Genomic DNA, 17523 nt, shown 5'->3' on the forward strand with positions numbered 1-17523 from the left:
AGGCTGAATACCACAAGGTTAATGAGTCAATGGTTCCCTTTGAGGAAGCTTCTTGGAGCTTCAGAATGATGTGTTAAGATTCTCTATAAGAGCACTTGAGCCCAGATCTATGCATCTGGCAGATAGACAATACTCCATTCAATGTGATAAACAGTTGATTATTGATACTTACTCATGATGGGAAATGCTGAGAATGATTGTGTCCATGCCTGCCCTGGTACCAATACTTCTAGAGATGGTGGCTGCATGCTCATTTATTTGAATTGTTTATTATTATTGTTGTTGTTGTTGTTGTTGTTGTTGTTGTTGTTGTTGTTATCTTGGTGCCAGGGATTGAACCCAGAGGCACTCTACTTCTGAGTTATATCCCCAGCCCTATTTTATTTTCTTATTTTGAAACAGAGCCTCGCTAAGTTGCTGAGGACCTCACTAGCTTTCTGAGGCTGGCCTCGAACCTGCGACCCTCCTGTCTCAGCCTTCCGAGTATTGAGATTACAGGCCTGCTCCGCTCAGCATGCCCGGTTGGTTTGTGTACTTATATTTCCAGGGCTCCCCTGACGGTGGCACACAGTCATTTGTTCGCCACCCCTCAGTTCTTCCCTGAATGCCTGTCTCTCTCTCTTCCCCTGCCTAGATTCATGGTCAACGTGACGTGGGATGGCAAAGACTTGTCCTTCACTGAGGAAGGCTATCAGGTGCACCCCAGGCTGGTGGTCATCGTGCTGAACAAAGACCGGGAGTGGGAGAAGGTGAGCATCCTTCCACACGCGCGTGCAGGGTGGGGAGAGGTGGGGCCAAGAAGGGTCAAAGGGCCTCTTTGCCCAGAGCACTTCCTGTTGAGCTGCTGCGGACTCTGCCGCAAGCCGGGGCAGGCCGACTTCTGTAAGGTGAGGCTGGCAGGCTTTGCCTGGGTAACCTCGTAATCACAGGCGGCTCCCCACCTGGGCCCTCAGTTCCCAGTAGGAGCAGTCCTAGGAGGATTTGGGATAATTTAAAGACGGCCGAGTTTGGCTTGCACCATTCCCAAAGCCAACGTGGGCTATTTAGCAGTGGTCACACCAATTTGCCCCAGTCTTCTACCCGCGTGCCCCTTTCTTCATTTGCCCTCTGGCTGAACACCCGATATTTTCACTTAATCCTTTAAGTAAACTAGTTTTCAAAACTTAAATGCATCATTCTGTCAACCCTATGTTGGGAAGGAATGTTATGATTGTGGAAAAGAACGTTTTCAAGTACTTAGATATTAACTTGGCAGAAAAGAAAAATCAGCGTGCAAAGAAAATTTATCATTCCCTACGTCGCATAAGCCATGTCCTGAGTGAGAGAGGAGTGGCATCCCAGGGGAGTCACAGACGACTTTATACAGGCAGCATCATAAAATCATCCTTCTTCATAATCCACCTCTCGAAGCAGTTGCTACAATATCTCATAAAGAAATATGAAAGACTTAGAAAATGCTTGAAACAGAATGATAATGAAAACAGGACATGTTACAATGTAGAGGATAAAGTTGGAGATGTGCTAAGAGGAAAATTCATAGCTCTAAATGGAAATGTTATATTAATAATTTTAGCTTCTACATTAGGAATAAGAACAAGAAAGACTAAAAAAAGGCCAAGTGTGGAGGTACGTTCCTGTAATACAGTTCTTGGGAGACTGAGGCAGGAGGATCGCAGGTTTGAGGCCAGCAGGCAGTAACTTAGCAAGACTTTGTCTCAAACAAAGAGGCAAATACATATAGAGCTGGAGGTGTAGCTCAGAGGTAGAACACCCCCGAGCTCAACCCCCAGTGCCACACAGAAAGAGAAACCAAAAAAAAAGGAAGCTGGTATTGTTGTCTTTTTTGACAAGCAATCCTTTTTTTTTTTTTTTTTTTTTTTTTTTTTTTTTTGCAGTACTGGGGATGGAACCCAGACATTCTACCTCCGAGCTACACACCAACCCTATTTTTTATTCTTGATTTTGAAACAGGGATGTGCTGAGTTGCAAAGGGCCTCACTAAGTAGCGGAGGCTTTGACTTTTTTGTTGTTGATACGTTCAATACTTTCATCACTACATTGCAATATCACATCATAGTAAGATCCAAGGTGACACAGACATACGTGTGCACAGCACTCGGTGCATCTCCTTCCACTGTAAGCTCTCGCAGCGCCTTGAGATTTGTCCTGACTTCCCCATCAAATGGAGGCCTGCCAGAACTCGGAGGATGTGGGGTGTGGTCTGAGAGACACAATCTGGAGACACTGCCAGGCAGCAGGAGCCTTGACCTTGGGGAGAAAAGAGGGATTCCTAGAGGGGAAGGGGAAGAGGAAGAAATGTGCACGCTTCATCTTTCAGCTTTAAAATGCATGTTCCTTTGAGAGTATTTTGAAAAATTCACCAAAGAGGATTATGTTTTGGAGCAAAAAGCAGGTCTCGAGATACTGAAAAGTCTTCGCAAGATGTAGAAGGCACTCTGACTACAGCAGCCTTAAAATAAAAATCAGCAGACAAAAAGTGTATCTTTAGAAAATCCTCAAATGTTTGGAAATTGCTGTACCTTCCTAAATAAGCTTTAGGTCAAAGAAGAAATATGAAAGACATTAGAAAATACTTTGAACAGAATGATAATGAAAACAGGACATGTTACAATTTAAAGGCTAAAGCTGGAGATGGGCTAAGAGGAAAGTTCATAACCTTATAATAACCTTATAATAAAAAGGAAAATGTTATATTAGTAATTTCAGCTCCTACATTAAGAAGCTAGAAAAAGAAGAGAGCAAATTAAACCAAAGCAAAGCGGAAGGGAAAAATAATAAATGTTAGAGTAAAAAACTGAACAAGATATTGAAAATATTAGTGAAAAGCTAGTTTTCTTTGAAATTTTTATAAAATTTATAATTCCTAGTAATTATGGTTACACAAAAGAGAAAAAATGCACACTTCAATATTAAAATCACAAGTAAAATAGAGCTGGGATATGGCTCAGAGGTAGAATGCTCCTGGGTTCAATGTCCAGTATGTGCACACGCACACACACACACACACACAAAACAACAAAAGATAAAAACCACGAGGGCATATCTCCGCAGAACACTAAGCTCCTATGTGATAAAAAAAAGAATATTATAAAAATTTACGCCAGTGAATTTGACAATGTTGATACATGGGCAAATATGTTAAGGAAATACTATTTCCAAAGCTGATATGAGAAGAAATTAATCATTTGAATAGCTCCATATTTGCCAAGAAATTGAAAGTATAACTTTCAATTTAAAAAAAAAAAAAGGAAAAACTTCTGCCCCAGTTGGGCTCCCCTATGAATATGATCAAACACGTAAGAAAGAAATAGCACCAATGTACACGAAGCTTTTCAACGCTGCTCGTCATCACCCATGAATATATGTAAAAAAGGACAATACATCATGGGTAAGTAAGGTTTATTTTTAGGAATGCAATATTGGTTTAGCATTCAAAAATAAATCGATGTCATTTACCATATTAACAGAATAAAGGAGAAAATGATATGGTTATTTCAATAGAGGCAGAAAACGCATTCAACAAAATCCAATAGCCATTCATGATAAATAAGGAAGATTTCTTAATCTGATAAAGGATATCTACGGAAACCTTGTAGTTAATATCTTGTATAATGAGGAAATAATGAATGTAGATCTCTATATGTACATTCAAGTGATCTTTGATAGCTGATTATGGGAACAGAGAAAGGACATTCTTTTAAATAAATGATACTGTGTCAACTGAGCATTCAAATAGAAACAAAAATAAACCTTGACCCTCTGCCCATACTTACATAAAAATGTACTTGAAATGAATTGCAGACTTAATGTAAAAATCAAAATTATAAAGTTTCTAGCCGGGTTTGATGGCGCAAACCTGTTTTCCCAGTACTTGGGAGGCTAAGATAGGAGGATCACAAGTTTAAGACCAACCTTAGCTATTTAGTAAGTCCCTCAGCAACTTAGCCAGACCCTGTATTAAAAAATAAAAAAGAACCAGGAGTGGTGATACATGCCTGTACTCAGTACTCAGGAGGCTGAGACAGGAAGATCGTGTGTGTGTGTGTGTGTGTGTGTGTGTTTGTGTATTGTATATTTCTTTTGGTGGCACTGAGGATGGAATCCTTCTACCTCCGGGTTACACTCCCAGACCTATTTTATATTTTTTCATTTGGAAACAGGGTCTCTTAAGCCAGTGCAGCTGGCTTCGAACCTGCGCTATCCTTCTGTCTCTGCCTCCCAAGCGCGGGGTTGACAAGCGTGCGCCACCACGCCGGGCAGGAGGATATTTTGTGATCTGAGAGGACCACATACTTCTTAACCAGATGCAGAAAGGCATCAAATATATAGTAAAAATGATAAACTGTACCACAACAGAATTAAAATATTTATTCTAGATATTTTTAGGAAATGTAAAAAAATCAAGTTACAATTTGGAAAAAATGTTAATGCATATTTTCAAATTCATCTAGAATTCATGAACATATTCATCTAGAATATATTTTTAAAAACTCCTACAAATCAATCATGAAAAGAGAAAAAACAGTACAATGGAAAGTGGGGAATTGATTTAGCTACCTCATCTAAGTTACTATTCACATGGTCAGTAAATTCAATAGAACATGCTTAACATCACTGGGCACTGGGGACGTGTAAATTAAAACCACATCGCATGCTACACAGGTAGCCACAGAAGGCTCTGAATGAAAGTTCCTGGCAATATGAAGTCCAAGTGAGAGTGTGGAGCGACTCTATTGCATGCATTGCTTGTAGGCACATAACATCAAAATCCCCCTGGAAAACCCAGTGCTCATAAAGCTAAACATACACAAATCTTATCCCCCGATAGCTCACACAACGAAGCAATGTGAACATTTATCAAATATGTTTCACCTGTACGAGGATGTTCATTGCAACCTTATAACAGCGAAAACAACCAGAAACAACCGCATCTCAAGGACATTTACAAATAAGTTATGGGACGTTTGTAAAATGGAATGCTGCCCGTTAATAAAAAGGAATGGACTGCTGATTGGCACGGTGATACGGATGGGTTTAGGAAACCGTTATGTTGCACAATAGAGGACACACAGAGGGTTATACTGCCTGGCTTCATTTATATGAAGTTCGTGAAGAGGCAAACTCTCCTATGGAGTCATGTATCAGAACAGTGCTTACTTTGCGGGGAACTGGCAGGAAAGGGTCCCCAAGAGCTTTCTAGAGTGATGTCGGTGTTTCAGATCGTGAATACTTGTCACAGTGAGTCCGGCTGTGGCACAAGATCATTTTAGTACATGTATTTTATTTACAAAATTAAATTCTCAGAGTTGGGATATCAGCCCATTTAATGAATCATTTTTGCTGATGATTCATTTTGAAGCCCCCAAACATGAATCCTAGTTTCGATCACGCTTACTCTATTTTTCTTTCAGGTGATCCACTAATGCCCTGGCTGAAAACATTGTTTAGCCATGTATTCATTCAGCAAATATTTATTCAGGGCCACTGTGTGCCAGCGTTCACGATAGAATCTATTAGTGAATGAGATTTGCCTACCCGAGGAACTTAGATTGTAGTGTGGGTTTGGAGAGATGGAGCAGGGCGGGGCTCTATACACATCTGCTGCACTTGAGAAAAGCGTCAGCTTCTAGTTACTGCCCCTAGCTTTACCTCCTCTCTTCCTCTCTTCCGTTCATCCTCCTAAAGTGGTCCAGAGCACTAGGAATATGCAGGGTTCCCTAATGCATCTGGGACTTTGAACTTGCTGATTTTCTTTTGCCTGTATTACTTTCCTGCATCCCTCCATCCTCCAGGTCCTGATATATCTCTCCCCTTGTACATTTTTTTCCTCTGATCATTGATAAGAGATAGAGAATTGGACTTTTTTTTTTTGCCCCATGATGTTGAGTTTGGGGGGTGTTTTCCAACACAATCCCATCATTGCTTTCGTGGCTATGAGACCATTCTTCGTGTCTGGGGCTAGCCAGTCTTGGGTGAGGCCTTGGCATACACCTGTGGACTTTCTGTGCTGCCTTTGGGTCAGATTTTCTGCTCCTTGGCCTGGGCACAAGGTGTCCACTGCGGGGTGGGCGATGGTATCGGATAAAAGGAAGCTGCTCTTGATATACGCCATTGTCAGGTACAAGAAAATTCTTTGGAATATTTTGCATATGTCGTTTCCTCTTCCTGTTGAGATGCAGCAAACAGCAGTCCCCCCAAAAGAAAATATACTCAGAAAAAATTCTAAGCCCTGCTGCTAAGCTGGGCTTAGAACGTACAAATGCTTCCAGGCGTTGCTCTGTTCTCAGTGCACAGGGGAATCCGGGCTTCAGAAACAACTCTCCGGGCTTCTGTCGTTAAGAAAGAGAAAGCCAGTGGAGCCGATAAATACCAGTGGTGTCCTCCTTAGAGCTGCCCCCAGCACTGCAGGCTGGTCCTGCAGGGCCGCAGGGAGGGGCTGCAGAGAAGGGAGCTGTTATCCCAGGACTCAGAGACAGTTTCTTTTCATCTCTGAGGTTACCCGGTGGCATCCCTGGGAGCTGAAACATGAAACCCAGGGTGTCTTGGAAAATATGACAGGCCCTCACGGGGTATGGGCTTTGTGCAAGGCCTTTGCGTGTGGCCGGTGTAGATTATACACAGGCTACACACATGCAGAAGAAAACTCCGAACTGAGCGGGCTTTCTCTTGCAATTCATAACTTCAAGTCTTTTGTCTCTCTTTTTAGTGATTCTTTTCACCTTGGAGCTTGGTGGGGGCTGAGGCTTTCCAGAGACATTTGAAAATTATACCCTGGATGCATGCCAACAAGAAGTCAGGCCATTACAGCCAGTCACCCACCTACCAACTCCTGGGTGGCGGTCCTCAGCCAGCAGGGCTGCTAGGGGGCGGAGGAGGAAGCCATTCCTCAGCTTAGCATCCCTCCTCTTACTCCCAACTGAGTCCGCCTCAGTCCAATGTGACCGGAGTTCTACCGGCCATAGGACCATCCCAGGACAGAGGGAGCGAGGGCTGAACTTGGCCTGGTCGCTTGGGCCAGGTTCCTGAGGGTGGGGATACTGGAGTCAGGGCTGCCATGATAAATTAGACTTCACCAAGTGGGACCACTCCCTATTAACTACCCCCTAAGAATGCTTTGAAAACCATTTTATTACTATTTTGCTGTTGCAATCATTTCTTAAAATGAGAATGTCTGCATGTAGAGGCATACAGTGTACACACATACAGACATTTTAAATTAATGCTTTAAATTTAATTAAAAAATTGTATATATTTATGGCAAGCAACATGAGGTTTTGATATATGTATACATTGTAGGAAGGCTAAATCAAGCTAATTAACATATCCCAGACTAGCTATAAAAGGGATATATATATATATATATATATATGTATACACACACACACACACACACACACACATATATATATACAGACACATATATAAACCTGTTTAGAAGTTTTGACTTCAAATATAAATAGAACAAAAATAAATATTAAAGTAAAACAGGCATTTAATTTCCTAGAGAAGATCTAATGAAAGAATATAAATAGAACAAAAATAAAATAATTTTTAAAGTAAAACAGGCATTTTATTTCCTAGAGAAGATCTAACTAAAGATGATAATGGCCAGGCCTGGTGGTGCAGGCTCCTAAATCCAGTAGATGGGAGGCTGAGAGAGGAGGATGGCAGGTTTGAGGCCAGCCTCAGCTACTTAGTGAGGCCCTATTTCCAAATAAAGAATAAAAATAGGACTAGGGGTGTATCTTGGAGGTAGGATGCCCCCAGGGTTCAATCCCCAGTACCGCAAAAAATAAAAATTAAAAAAAATGCTCATGATGCCCAGCTGGCATAGGGATTCCCATCTTCCTGAAGACAGCGTCCCATTCTTTTTTCTCCAATAGGTCTACTTTCTCTTCTTCATCAGGCGCTGATTGCGTTCCCAGCACCGCCCTGGGCTTCAGTTGCCTTTTGCACTGAGCTACACCAGCCCTCAACCTCCAGCACTGCTGTCTCTTGGTCCCCAGTCCTGCCTGTAGGACACCCCCACGTGGAAAACCCACAGATGCTCACCTCATCTGGTCCAAAGCCAGCCTCATCATCTGCCTCCTCCCCTGCTTATCCTCCCACTGTCCCCAAGCCCTTAAACCCCGCTGTCTTCTCATGGGTGACTCCCGGATGTCCCTGTCCCTTCAGCAGTCGGCCCTCTTTGTCAGAGACGCCTGAGGTTTCCACTGATTTCGGATAGCCCATAGTTGGTTGGATCTTTCCCACGTCGTTTCTACAGATCTCCACGTTAACACTTAAGAGTACCAGCCGCTTGCTTTGTAATTATGTGTGTATTTATCTTTGCCTAGACTAGGCGCCTCAGCAGGGAAAGGTCTGTTTCTTTCATCCATGCTTCTTCCGCTCCACCACTAGGCTTCATACCGTGCGTATGTGGGCCTCGGTAAAACCTGTTAGTAAATGACTTCACTCACCATTAGGAGCTATTCTGTGCCAAGAACTAGGCTGAGGATCTTATATGCATGATCTCACGGCTTCAAAAAACTCATCTAAAGCAGGTATTCTTAGCCAGGCACGGTGGCACACACCTGTTATCCCAGTGCTTAGGAGGCTGAGACAGGAGGATTGTAGGTTCAAGGCCAGCCTTAGAAACTTAGGGGGACCCTTAGCAGCTTAGTGAGATTCTGTTTCAAAATAAAAAAGGGAGGCACTGGTGGTGTTACTTGTAGGAAGAATACCCCTGTATTCAATCCAGAAGAAAGGAAGGAAGGAAGGAAGGAAGGAAGGAAGGAAGCAAGCAAGCTGATTCTTGTCTTAGACTTGAACATTCAAGCCCAGGGAGGCTAGTGACCTACTTGAGATCCCCTAGAAGCAGAATGTAAGTATAAGTCTTTCTGACCCCAAAGCTGTGCTCCTCAAAACTGCACCATACTGAACGCCTGGCAGAGGGGGACTTCAGAGGGGAAGTGAAGGGGGTTCCTGCCCCTACCCTTAGAATAGCACCCGCTTCCCTTTCCTCGGTGAATGCAGCAGATTCCACTCAGACCCAACTAATTGGGACTCAGTGTAAATATTTATCACCTTCTCACAGGCCTTGTATTTTTCTGGTCTGCATCAGTTCCATATTCCAATTAGGCTGATTAAGGAAGAAGATGCGCCCTGCCTTTCACGTCCTGTGCATAATGAAGTAGGCGCCGGTTAAAGAATTCCTAGTACCGATGTGATAAAGGGGATCTTATGAAAGCTAGCGTTGTTCTCTCCAGTCGTGGTCCTGACTGTAGCATGTCAATGTGTTATCATATCTAGTGGGGCATAGTCATACAGAGGATGCAAATTGTTTTTTTAAATTTTTAGTCCATACATAATAATTGCACCTAAGTGTGGAATACAGTCTGATGTTTCAGCATGCGTAACGTGTAGCGATCAGACCAGGTAATTGGCATAATTGGCACATCCATTCTTTCTGTGTGTTGGAAACAATCAAAATCCCCTCTGGTAGCTATTTTGAAATATGTAATGAGTTGTTGTCAACCACAAGAACCCTACTGTGCTGGGAACATTGGAAATGATTCCCCCTATCCAATCTCACCCCTGCATCTGTTAACCATCCTCTCTCTACTACCCTCCCACAGCCTCTGATCACACGGTGTGGTTTGTAATTAGAGAAGGCTGTGTGGCTCCCGCTTCCGAGTCACTGTGTTTTAACTTACCATTTTCACCACATTCAACCAAGAACGTCCCAGTGAGTCACAGGAGCTCGTGAGCTTGCGCAGGCCTTTCGTGTGTGTTTCCTTGTGTGTATATATGATGTGGAGCAAGAAAGAGATCAACGGCTACAAAAAAAAAAAGAAAGGTTCTTTCTGCCAAAGGATTGAAATATTTGTGCAAACATTGTACTTGGATTCCAAGTTCACATATTTCAGCGATGACTATGTAAAAGAAATTGTGGAGTAAAAATTTAATCACAAGGACACCCATAAATGACAATTGGTAGGGCAATTACACAGTTTGCTAAAACTGAAGCACATTGTTGACACATCCTACCAGCAAACAGAAACCCAGCGCAGCTTGCTTTACCTCGAAGGGCAACCTCAGCCCGCCGAAGGAGACACACTTCTGATGACGGCATTCTGTGTGTTTGTCTCTAGGTTTTGAGTTTTCCTTCTACCGTTCTGCCTCTGGCATTCAACAGTAGAGGCTAAATAAATATTTGTTAAATGGAAAGGAGATGGAATGGGAAGACACCCCTCACCCCAGGAGTTTCCCTGAACGAGGCATGTTTCAGTAAGGTCGTTTTATAAGGGTGGTTCCTTGGGCTTACCTCCATCGGAATCGCCGTGGGAAGGATGTGAAGGTCTGGGTCCTACGTCAAACCCGTGGAATAATTATGACTGAATAGGAATCCTCGTTTTCCAGATATTTCTCTGGGGCCTGTGGTGCTTGTTAAACACGCGGAGTGACTGCTTTGGAACTAGACTTACTCTCTGCCACTCTAAACAGGTTTCCTCGAGATCCGTCTGTTGTCAGGAACTCTTGCTTCTCAGTCTTTATGGTCCTTTTAAACTTGGAAATATGCTGCTTAGCCACGATGCTTAAAATAGCATTGGGAAAGGAAAGAGGGAGTTTGGAGTCTGGTTGCACCTTGGGAAATGAGACAGTTGTTCCTAAGGCTGAGTATAGTGCTGTCTGTGGATGGAGTCGAGTGCCTACAACCTTGTTTGCCTTCGATAAGTACTAAGTTATTAAATGATCTTTTCAATTAAATCTTTCCTTCACAAGAGATAACTGGATTGGAGATGTACAACCCTTATTTATTCACATATTTATTTGATCAAAGATAGTCTCTCGAGTACCAGCTATATGCAGTTCATCATTGAGGCTTGCAAATCAGACAAAACATGGTCTTTAGAAGACCCAGAGTCCAACAGGGACTGGTGGGGAGCTCAAACTTGGAGAGGGGTCTGAGGCATTCCTCATGTGTTCCAAGAAGGCTTCAAGGTGTCCAGAGAAGAGTTATGCTATATTTATTTATTTATTTATTTATTTATTTTTATTTTTCTTTGGGTGGTACTGGGCATGGAACCCAGGGGCTTTCTAACTCCGGGCTACACTCCCAGACCAATTTTATATTTTATTTGGAAACTGGGTCTCACTAAGTTGCTGAGGCGGGCTTCAAAACTGCACAATCCTCCTGTCTCAGCCTCCCAAGTACTGGGATTACAAGCGGGCGCCACCACGCCTGGCGAGTTCTGCGATATTTAAGTTGGAAGATTAAGGGCATCTAGACGGAGGACTTCTCATCTGAACAAGGTCTCAGAGAATAAGCAAGATTGGGACTCTGGAACCTGTACGGGAAGACCATTCCCTGCAGCAGGAATACCATAAGCCAAAGTCCAGAGGCAAGAGTGTTCACAGCCCATCTAGGGTAGGGTTTGATATGTTTGAAACAGATTGTGTGATGAAATTCCAACAATGATTCCAAGGACACTTGCCCTTCTGTGAGCCTCCCTCTGGGAGCACTGTGGTAACCCACGGTTACAGTGAGTGGTTGCTTCCCTCGTTAGGTGACGTACGTGGCAAAAGGGTTCATTCAGGCCACAGAATCACTGAAAAAGGACTTGACCAGAATGGGCAAGCTCTTTAAGAGTGGAGCGTTTTCTGAAGATAGAAGAAGGGAGATTTGAAACATGAGAAGACTTTGCCTGGCTTCTCGATGTAAAGACAGAGATTCATGGACAGGAACGCAGGGGACCCTTGGGTGTTGACAGCCAGCAGGGAAGCAAGGGCATCAGTCCTACAACCTCAAGGAGCTGCACTTGGCCAACAACCCGAGGGTTTAGGAATGGGTTCTTTCCAGGTCCTCCAAATAAGAGCCCAGGCTTGTAATGCCCTGAGCAGGAAACCAAGCTGAGCCTGCCTCCGCTTCTACCCTACAAAATTCAGAGATTGTAATGGGCGTGGCTTCAAGTGGCTAAGACCCAGGCGATTTGTTGTGCAATAGAAAACTAATACATACGTTTGAAGGGAATGCAGTGCCATGCTTGCTGGAATGTGAGCCACATGCTCTGGGATTTTATTCAGTAATCTCTGCAGAAGAGCTGGGGGTGAGTCAGCAACATGAAAGATCACAGTAATCACTAACATTTGATTGGAACTTCTGTGTCATGCAGGGTGCTGAGCATTCGTGAGATCTTCACGTTAGCACTGAAATACCACTATGTCCCTCTTATAAAAAGAGGGAAAGAGACCTGGAGAAATTCAAGAACTTTTCTATTAAGTAGAACAGTCAGGACACTGAGCCCAATTATCTGAACCATACTGCTTCTTTACAAGGACACTGGTGATTGGCAAGAATCTTTGGGAAATTTTCTTTTTTAAACTTTAGTTTAATTTTATTTTTTAAATTTATTTTTTACTTTTATGTGGAACATACTGAAAATGGCATACATTCAGACTGTGCTTGGTACCCTTCCCCCGACTTCCCCTTCTCTCCCTCCCAACAATGAGTGTCCAGGTTAACCATGCTATATTTATAATTTTACACAAATTCGAATGTAGCGCCTCCATTAATCAACCTCAGCCTTCTTCCTCTCCTATCCTTCCATTCTAGCTTTGATGAGGTTTATTCTCCATTGTCTGGAGTCCCTCTGGTATCCCTGTGTGGGGAAAGAGGAACTCTTTTACTGTTGGTGAGAGTGGAAACTAGTTCAGCCACTATGGAGATCAGTGTAGAGATTCCTTAGAAAACTCGGAATAGATCCACCATATGATCTGGCTGTACCACTCCTGGGTATCTTTCCAAAAGGGTTGAAATCAGAGAACTACAGTAACATGCATACCCATATTCAGAGCAGCACAATTCATAATATGGAACCAACCTAGGTCTCCATCAAGAGACGAATGGATTGCAAAATTATGGGAAATACACACAATGGAATTCTATTCAACTATAAAGAAGAACAAAATCATGATATTTGCAAGAAGATGGAAAGACCTGGAGAGCATTATGTTAAGTGAGATCAGCCAAGCACAGAAAGAGAAGGGACTTATGTTTTCTCTAACATGCCCAAACTAGGAAATTTTCTAAGGAGCTGTTTAGAGAGAATAAAAGTGCAAGGAAGAAGTGATGCTCAGAGAGGTGCCTGACAAAAAGGATTGAATAGCCAATTTTTAAAAAATAAAATTGGGGTGCGTTTCTATGGCGAAGTATTTCCAGATGAGGTAGGTCCAGCAGAAATTTGCCACATGTGTAAGTGACATTGTTTATCCCTTACTTCGTTCTCTTCCATTTCCCCCTTTTTTCTCTTTCCTTTCTTCTCTCAAGCCCATATTTAAAGTCAAGTACCCTTTCGTAAAATGAGTTTGGTAATATCGCCAACCTTAGCAGAGTCCATGTGGAATTTAGTTTGTTTCCTTACATAACGGTCATTAAGTTTCTCAAATGATGTGAGCACAGAAACGGAAAGCCAAACCATTACAAACCATTACAAGAGACTATACGTTGTCATCTGACTTCCCTAGAGTCACTGCGCCTCGTGGCTATTTTAAATGACCACACAGGACAACATGTTAAGTCACCGTGACGGAAATGTAGTAAGCCTCTGGACAGTTAGCACTTTGAACTGGGCGAAGTGAAGGCAACTGCTTTTTTGTTTGTTTTTGTTTTTCAGTAGTTTTGGGGTTTTTCTCTCCTTCTCCTTCTCCTTCTCCTTCTCCTTCTCCTTCTCCTTCTCCTTCTCCTTCTCCTTCTCCTTCTCCTCCTCCTCCTCCTCCTCCTCCTCCTCCTCCTCCTCCCTCTCTTTCTCTCTCTCTCTCTCTCTCTCTGTCTTCTTTCTTGTTTTCTCTTTTGCAGTTGTAACATTAACCCAAATCTAAAAAAGAACAACAGTTAAACCAAGTGCTTTCCTACAAGATACCAGGCTGCTAAAAGTTTTCTAGGGTTCAAAAGTTAAAACAATAAAAAATGCAGTTCAGAGAAAAGTCACCAGCACCGATAGAGATGTTAATGATAAGGATGGAGGATGATGAAGACAGTAGTGATGTCAGGGATGATGAGCTGTTGATTGACGCGATCATCTCTGTGGAAGCAGCTGCCATTGGCTGAGCTCCTGTCCTGTGCCCGGCACCATGCAGAGTCTTCATTACATTAGCTCACTCCAGCCTCACAATGTTCTCTGCATTTTTCATATCTGAAAGGGAGATAATAATAGTGCCTACCTTACAGAATTGCTAAAATGGCTAATCAAGGTAATACATCAAGTGCTTAGAACACTGATTGGCACATACAAGATAATCAATAAATGTCAGCTCTACTTATAATTAGTTTTATCCTCATGCTATAGCAGGGAAATTGAAGTCACATGAGGTGAATAACTGTCCTCAGATTAAATCGTCGTAAAGGCAGAATCAGAGCCCCAAAATATTATAATAGAGGCAGAGTCGACATGGCGTCATTGGGAGTGTCCGTATCTACCCAACTCAGAAAGCCAGTTCTTTAGCTGTCTGAGGGGACGGGGCACGGTGAAGCTGACAGATGGCAAATTTAAGACAAAAGCTGCACCCTTGATAGCTCGCCATTGCCATCAGTTATGAAAATGAGCGAATAGATTATTCAAATGATCTCAGATGAGTAAATTATTCAAAGAGCCTCTCAGTCAGACATATTTCTAGAAACTCCTGAGCAGACAGATGAAACCCATTTAGACTCTTTGACAGGGTCATCAACTCATGCGTGTTGTTGAGAACCCCACAGAAGACCTGAGTGTCTCTGATGGAGGGAGAGTCTGCTTCCTGTCACTATAAGAAATGTCTGACATCATCAGCTTATGAAGTGAAAAGGTTTATTTTGGTCTACAGTTGATACTCATTTTCTACATCCTGGTGCAAGCGCATGGAAGACCAAACAGGTCATCTTGTGGCTAGAGGGTTAAAAAAAGAAAAAGGAAGGTGCTGGGATTCGACAACCCCCTTTGTTCATCAGCATGCTCCCAGTGACTTAAAGACCTCCCAGTAGGCCCCGCCTCTTAAAGGCTCTGCCCCTCCAAACAGTGCCCATTGAGGACCCAGCCTATGAGTCCTGAAGATCCCCCACTAGGCTTACCTCTTAAAGGTACCTTACCTCCCGTGTGCCAAGCTGAGGACTTTACCTTGAACACATGGACCTTTGGAGAACATTCTGGATCTAAACTATAGGGGAGAGAGAGAAAAAAAATACTGGACTTTTAGGAAAAGTATTTTTCTGTGTCCCTGGAATGCAAGGTTTTTTCACACTGAGAATGCCACAAGGGTCTCTGGGTAGGTGAGGGGTTGATGAGGCAAAATCCAGCTTCAAGCAGAGATGGCACAGCTTTGTCTGATTGATGTATTGGGTTTCAAGTGAGCCTTTATTGAGGAAATATATAATATTTCTAAAATAAGTTTGAAAGCAAGTAGAGCAAGGAGATTGACTTTAGTGATCTTCTGAATATAATACAAGTAAATGGTTAAGACTTTCTTGAGAACCCAGTCTGTGTTGGTTCCTACATCGTAGGCCTCATGTTTATTATTCACATTAGCCTCAGGAGAGCCTCATGAAGTAAGTGGTGTTCACACATACGTGTGAGTAGTATAGACTTGAGAATGTTCAGTGATAACTTTAAATCAGTAGTGGAGAAAACATGGAAATTTAGGCTTGTGAATTTCCAAGTCTGGTGCTCTTTCTCCATCTTTGCACAGTTTTCAGGGTGAATGACAGACATTACTTATTTCAGCGCTGCTGTTGCCTTGAATTTGAGCAGAGGGGAGGCATAATAATACTCAGCCATTTAATTGGACTCATTCTCTTTAGGACCAAGTAGTGATGACCGATGATGTGATCTGTTTATCCATCCAGTTATCCTCCCTTCTACCCAGCCTGTCACCCAATAATCGATAATCTAATGAACGACCCATCGGCCAACCACCCATCTGACCAAGCACCACTCATCCATCCTTGTGGTCACCCATTTACTCCCTGAATGTCCCCTCTTACTGCAGACTTCTTTACCAAGTATTTAGTGATTACCCACTCTTTGTCAGGCCTGTGGTGAGTACAGGCAAACTGGAGGTCAATGCTACAGTGATATTGCCTTCAGAAAACCCACACTCTGCTGATGACAGGATGACAGGGACAGAGAAGGGACCTGTCAGTTGCATCATGGGAAAAGGACTGCTCATAATAGAGGACACCATGGGACACTGACCCAAACCTGGGTTTGTAGGAGGGGAGGAGAGAAACCTTCCTGAAAGAGTTAACATATATCCCAAACCCTGAAGTTTGAAGAAGGGTTATGTAAAGGATGAGGGTCCTTTGGCTCATCCGGGTAGCTGAGCCAGACATTGAAGGCCCCTCAGTTTTGTCTTCATTTCATAGCTCATCTGAATCTCTCTCCCCTATTCCACCTTTAATTTCCAGACCTCACTCTGGGCTCTCTAGAAATATTCTCTACTTTCTTAGCATTGTCTCCATAGGCTTGTGTTATTTTCCCATTGTCACGCTGATGATGCAGACGGTAAGCATATTTGTCCCTGAGAAAAGACAGAACAAGGAGACGCACCACCCTAGCAATCTGCTCCTGGCTACAAGTGGCCACGCCAGGCTGCTTTCTGTAGCTGCAGTTTTGTTTTTTTCATCTGTGCCATTGGTAGCAGACACTGCTCTCCCCTCTACCCTGTTTTTCTTGGCATCCGCGCCTGGCTTGGACCAGTGGGAGAGGCAGAAATAGACAGGGAGTGAATATTTCATTGTTGAACTCTAAGCTATGGAAGACTTCATGTGCTTTGGGAATTGGTATCTTGAAGTAATTCCCCATATTTTATAATTATTTTGTCCTGATGATGGCCTCAGTGCCTTAGACTCAGTACATGGATCATTTAATAGACATTCAAGATAAATAGTATCCCCACCCCCTTTCAGTTACATGTGAGGAAGTGGAGGTTCTGAGACAGTTGGTGACCTTCCCAGGATTACATGGTTAAGTCTGGATTCCAGCTCAGCTCCGTCAGAACTCAAGGTCCATTTTGTTTCTGTGATGCCATATAGTAGAAGTGGGGTTTCTCTGCATAATGGTAGCGGAGGTTGTCATTGTCAGGGCTCTAACTATAGAAAACCCATGTTGGGAGCCCCCCATCCCTGCATGGTGGACATGCTCCAGGGTCTGCAAGAAGGACGATTACAGGTACAAGATTCCCTGCTCAGCTCAGAGCATCCCACTGAGCCCTATGCAAATCTGCCTCCTAATCAGGCTCTGGCATATCTGAGCAAAGCCAATCAGCATTTCTTTGCAAATCCGGAGATGCAAATCAGCCCCCACCCCTGCAGTAAACCTCCCTTTCATTGCTTATTACTCTTCCATATGGTTTGTTATCTAGTCATTGTCTTTCAAAAACCGTTATAAAGCTCATCACCATCATAGATAGAGAGTTCTTAAAGTCCCTATTCCTTCCATTTGAATCATAATTCTGCAAACTAGAAAGACTGAGTGGACTCCTCGGAGAAGC

At 43.1% G+C, this 17523-nt stretch overlaps 1 protein-coding gene across 1 annotated transcript in view; it reads left to right on the forward strand.

The window, feature by feature from the left end:
• Positions 1–17523, forward strand: part of GRIN2A (glutamate ionotropic receptor NMDA type subunit 2A) — a gene marked incomplete at both ends in the record, with an annotated part of 411861 nt that overhangs the window by 288903 nt on the left and 105435 nt on the right. Inside the window, one exon of the mRNA XM_080704218.1 lies at positions 635–749. Coding sequence (XP_080560344.1) covers positions 635–749 — 115 coding nt within the window. The remainder of the gene's footprint in view (positions 1–634; positions 750–17523) is intronic.

Source organism: Muscardinus avellanarius (genome assembly GCF_963383645.1).
Source record: "Muscardinus avellanarius genome assembly, chromosome: 10".
Taxonomy (NCBI): Eukaryota; Metazoa; Chordata; class Mammalia; order Rodentia; family Gliridae; genus Muscardinus; species Muscardinus avellanarius.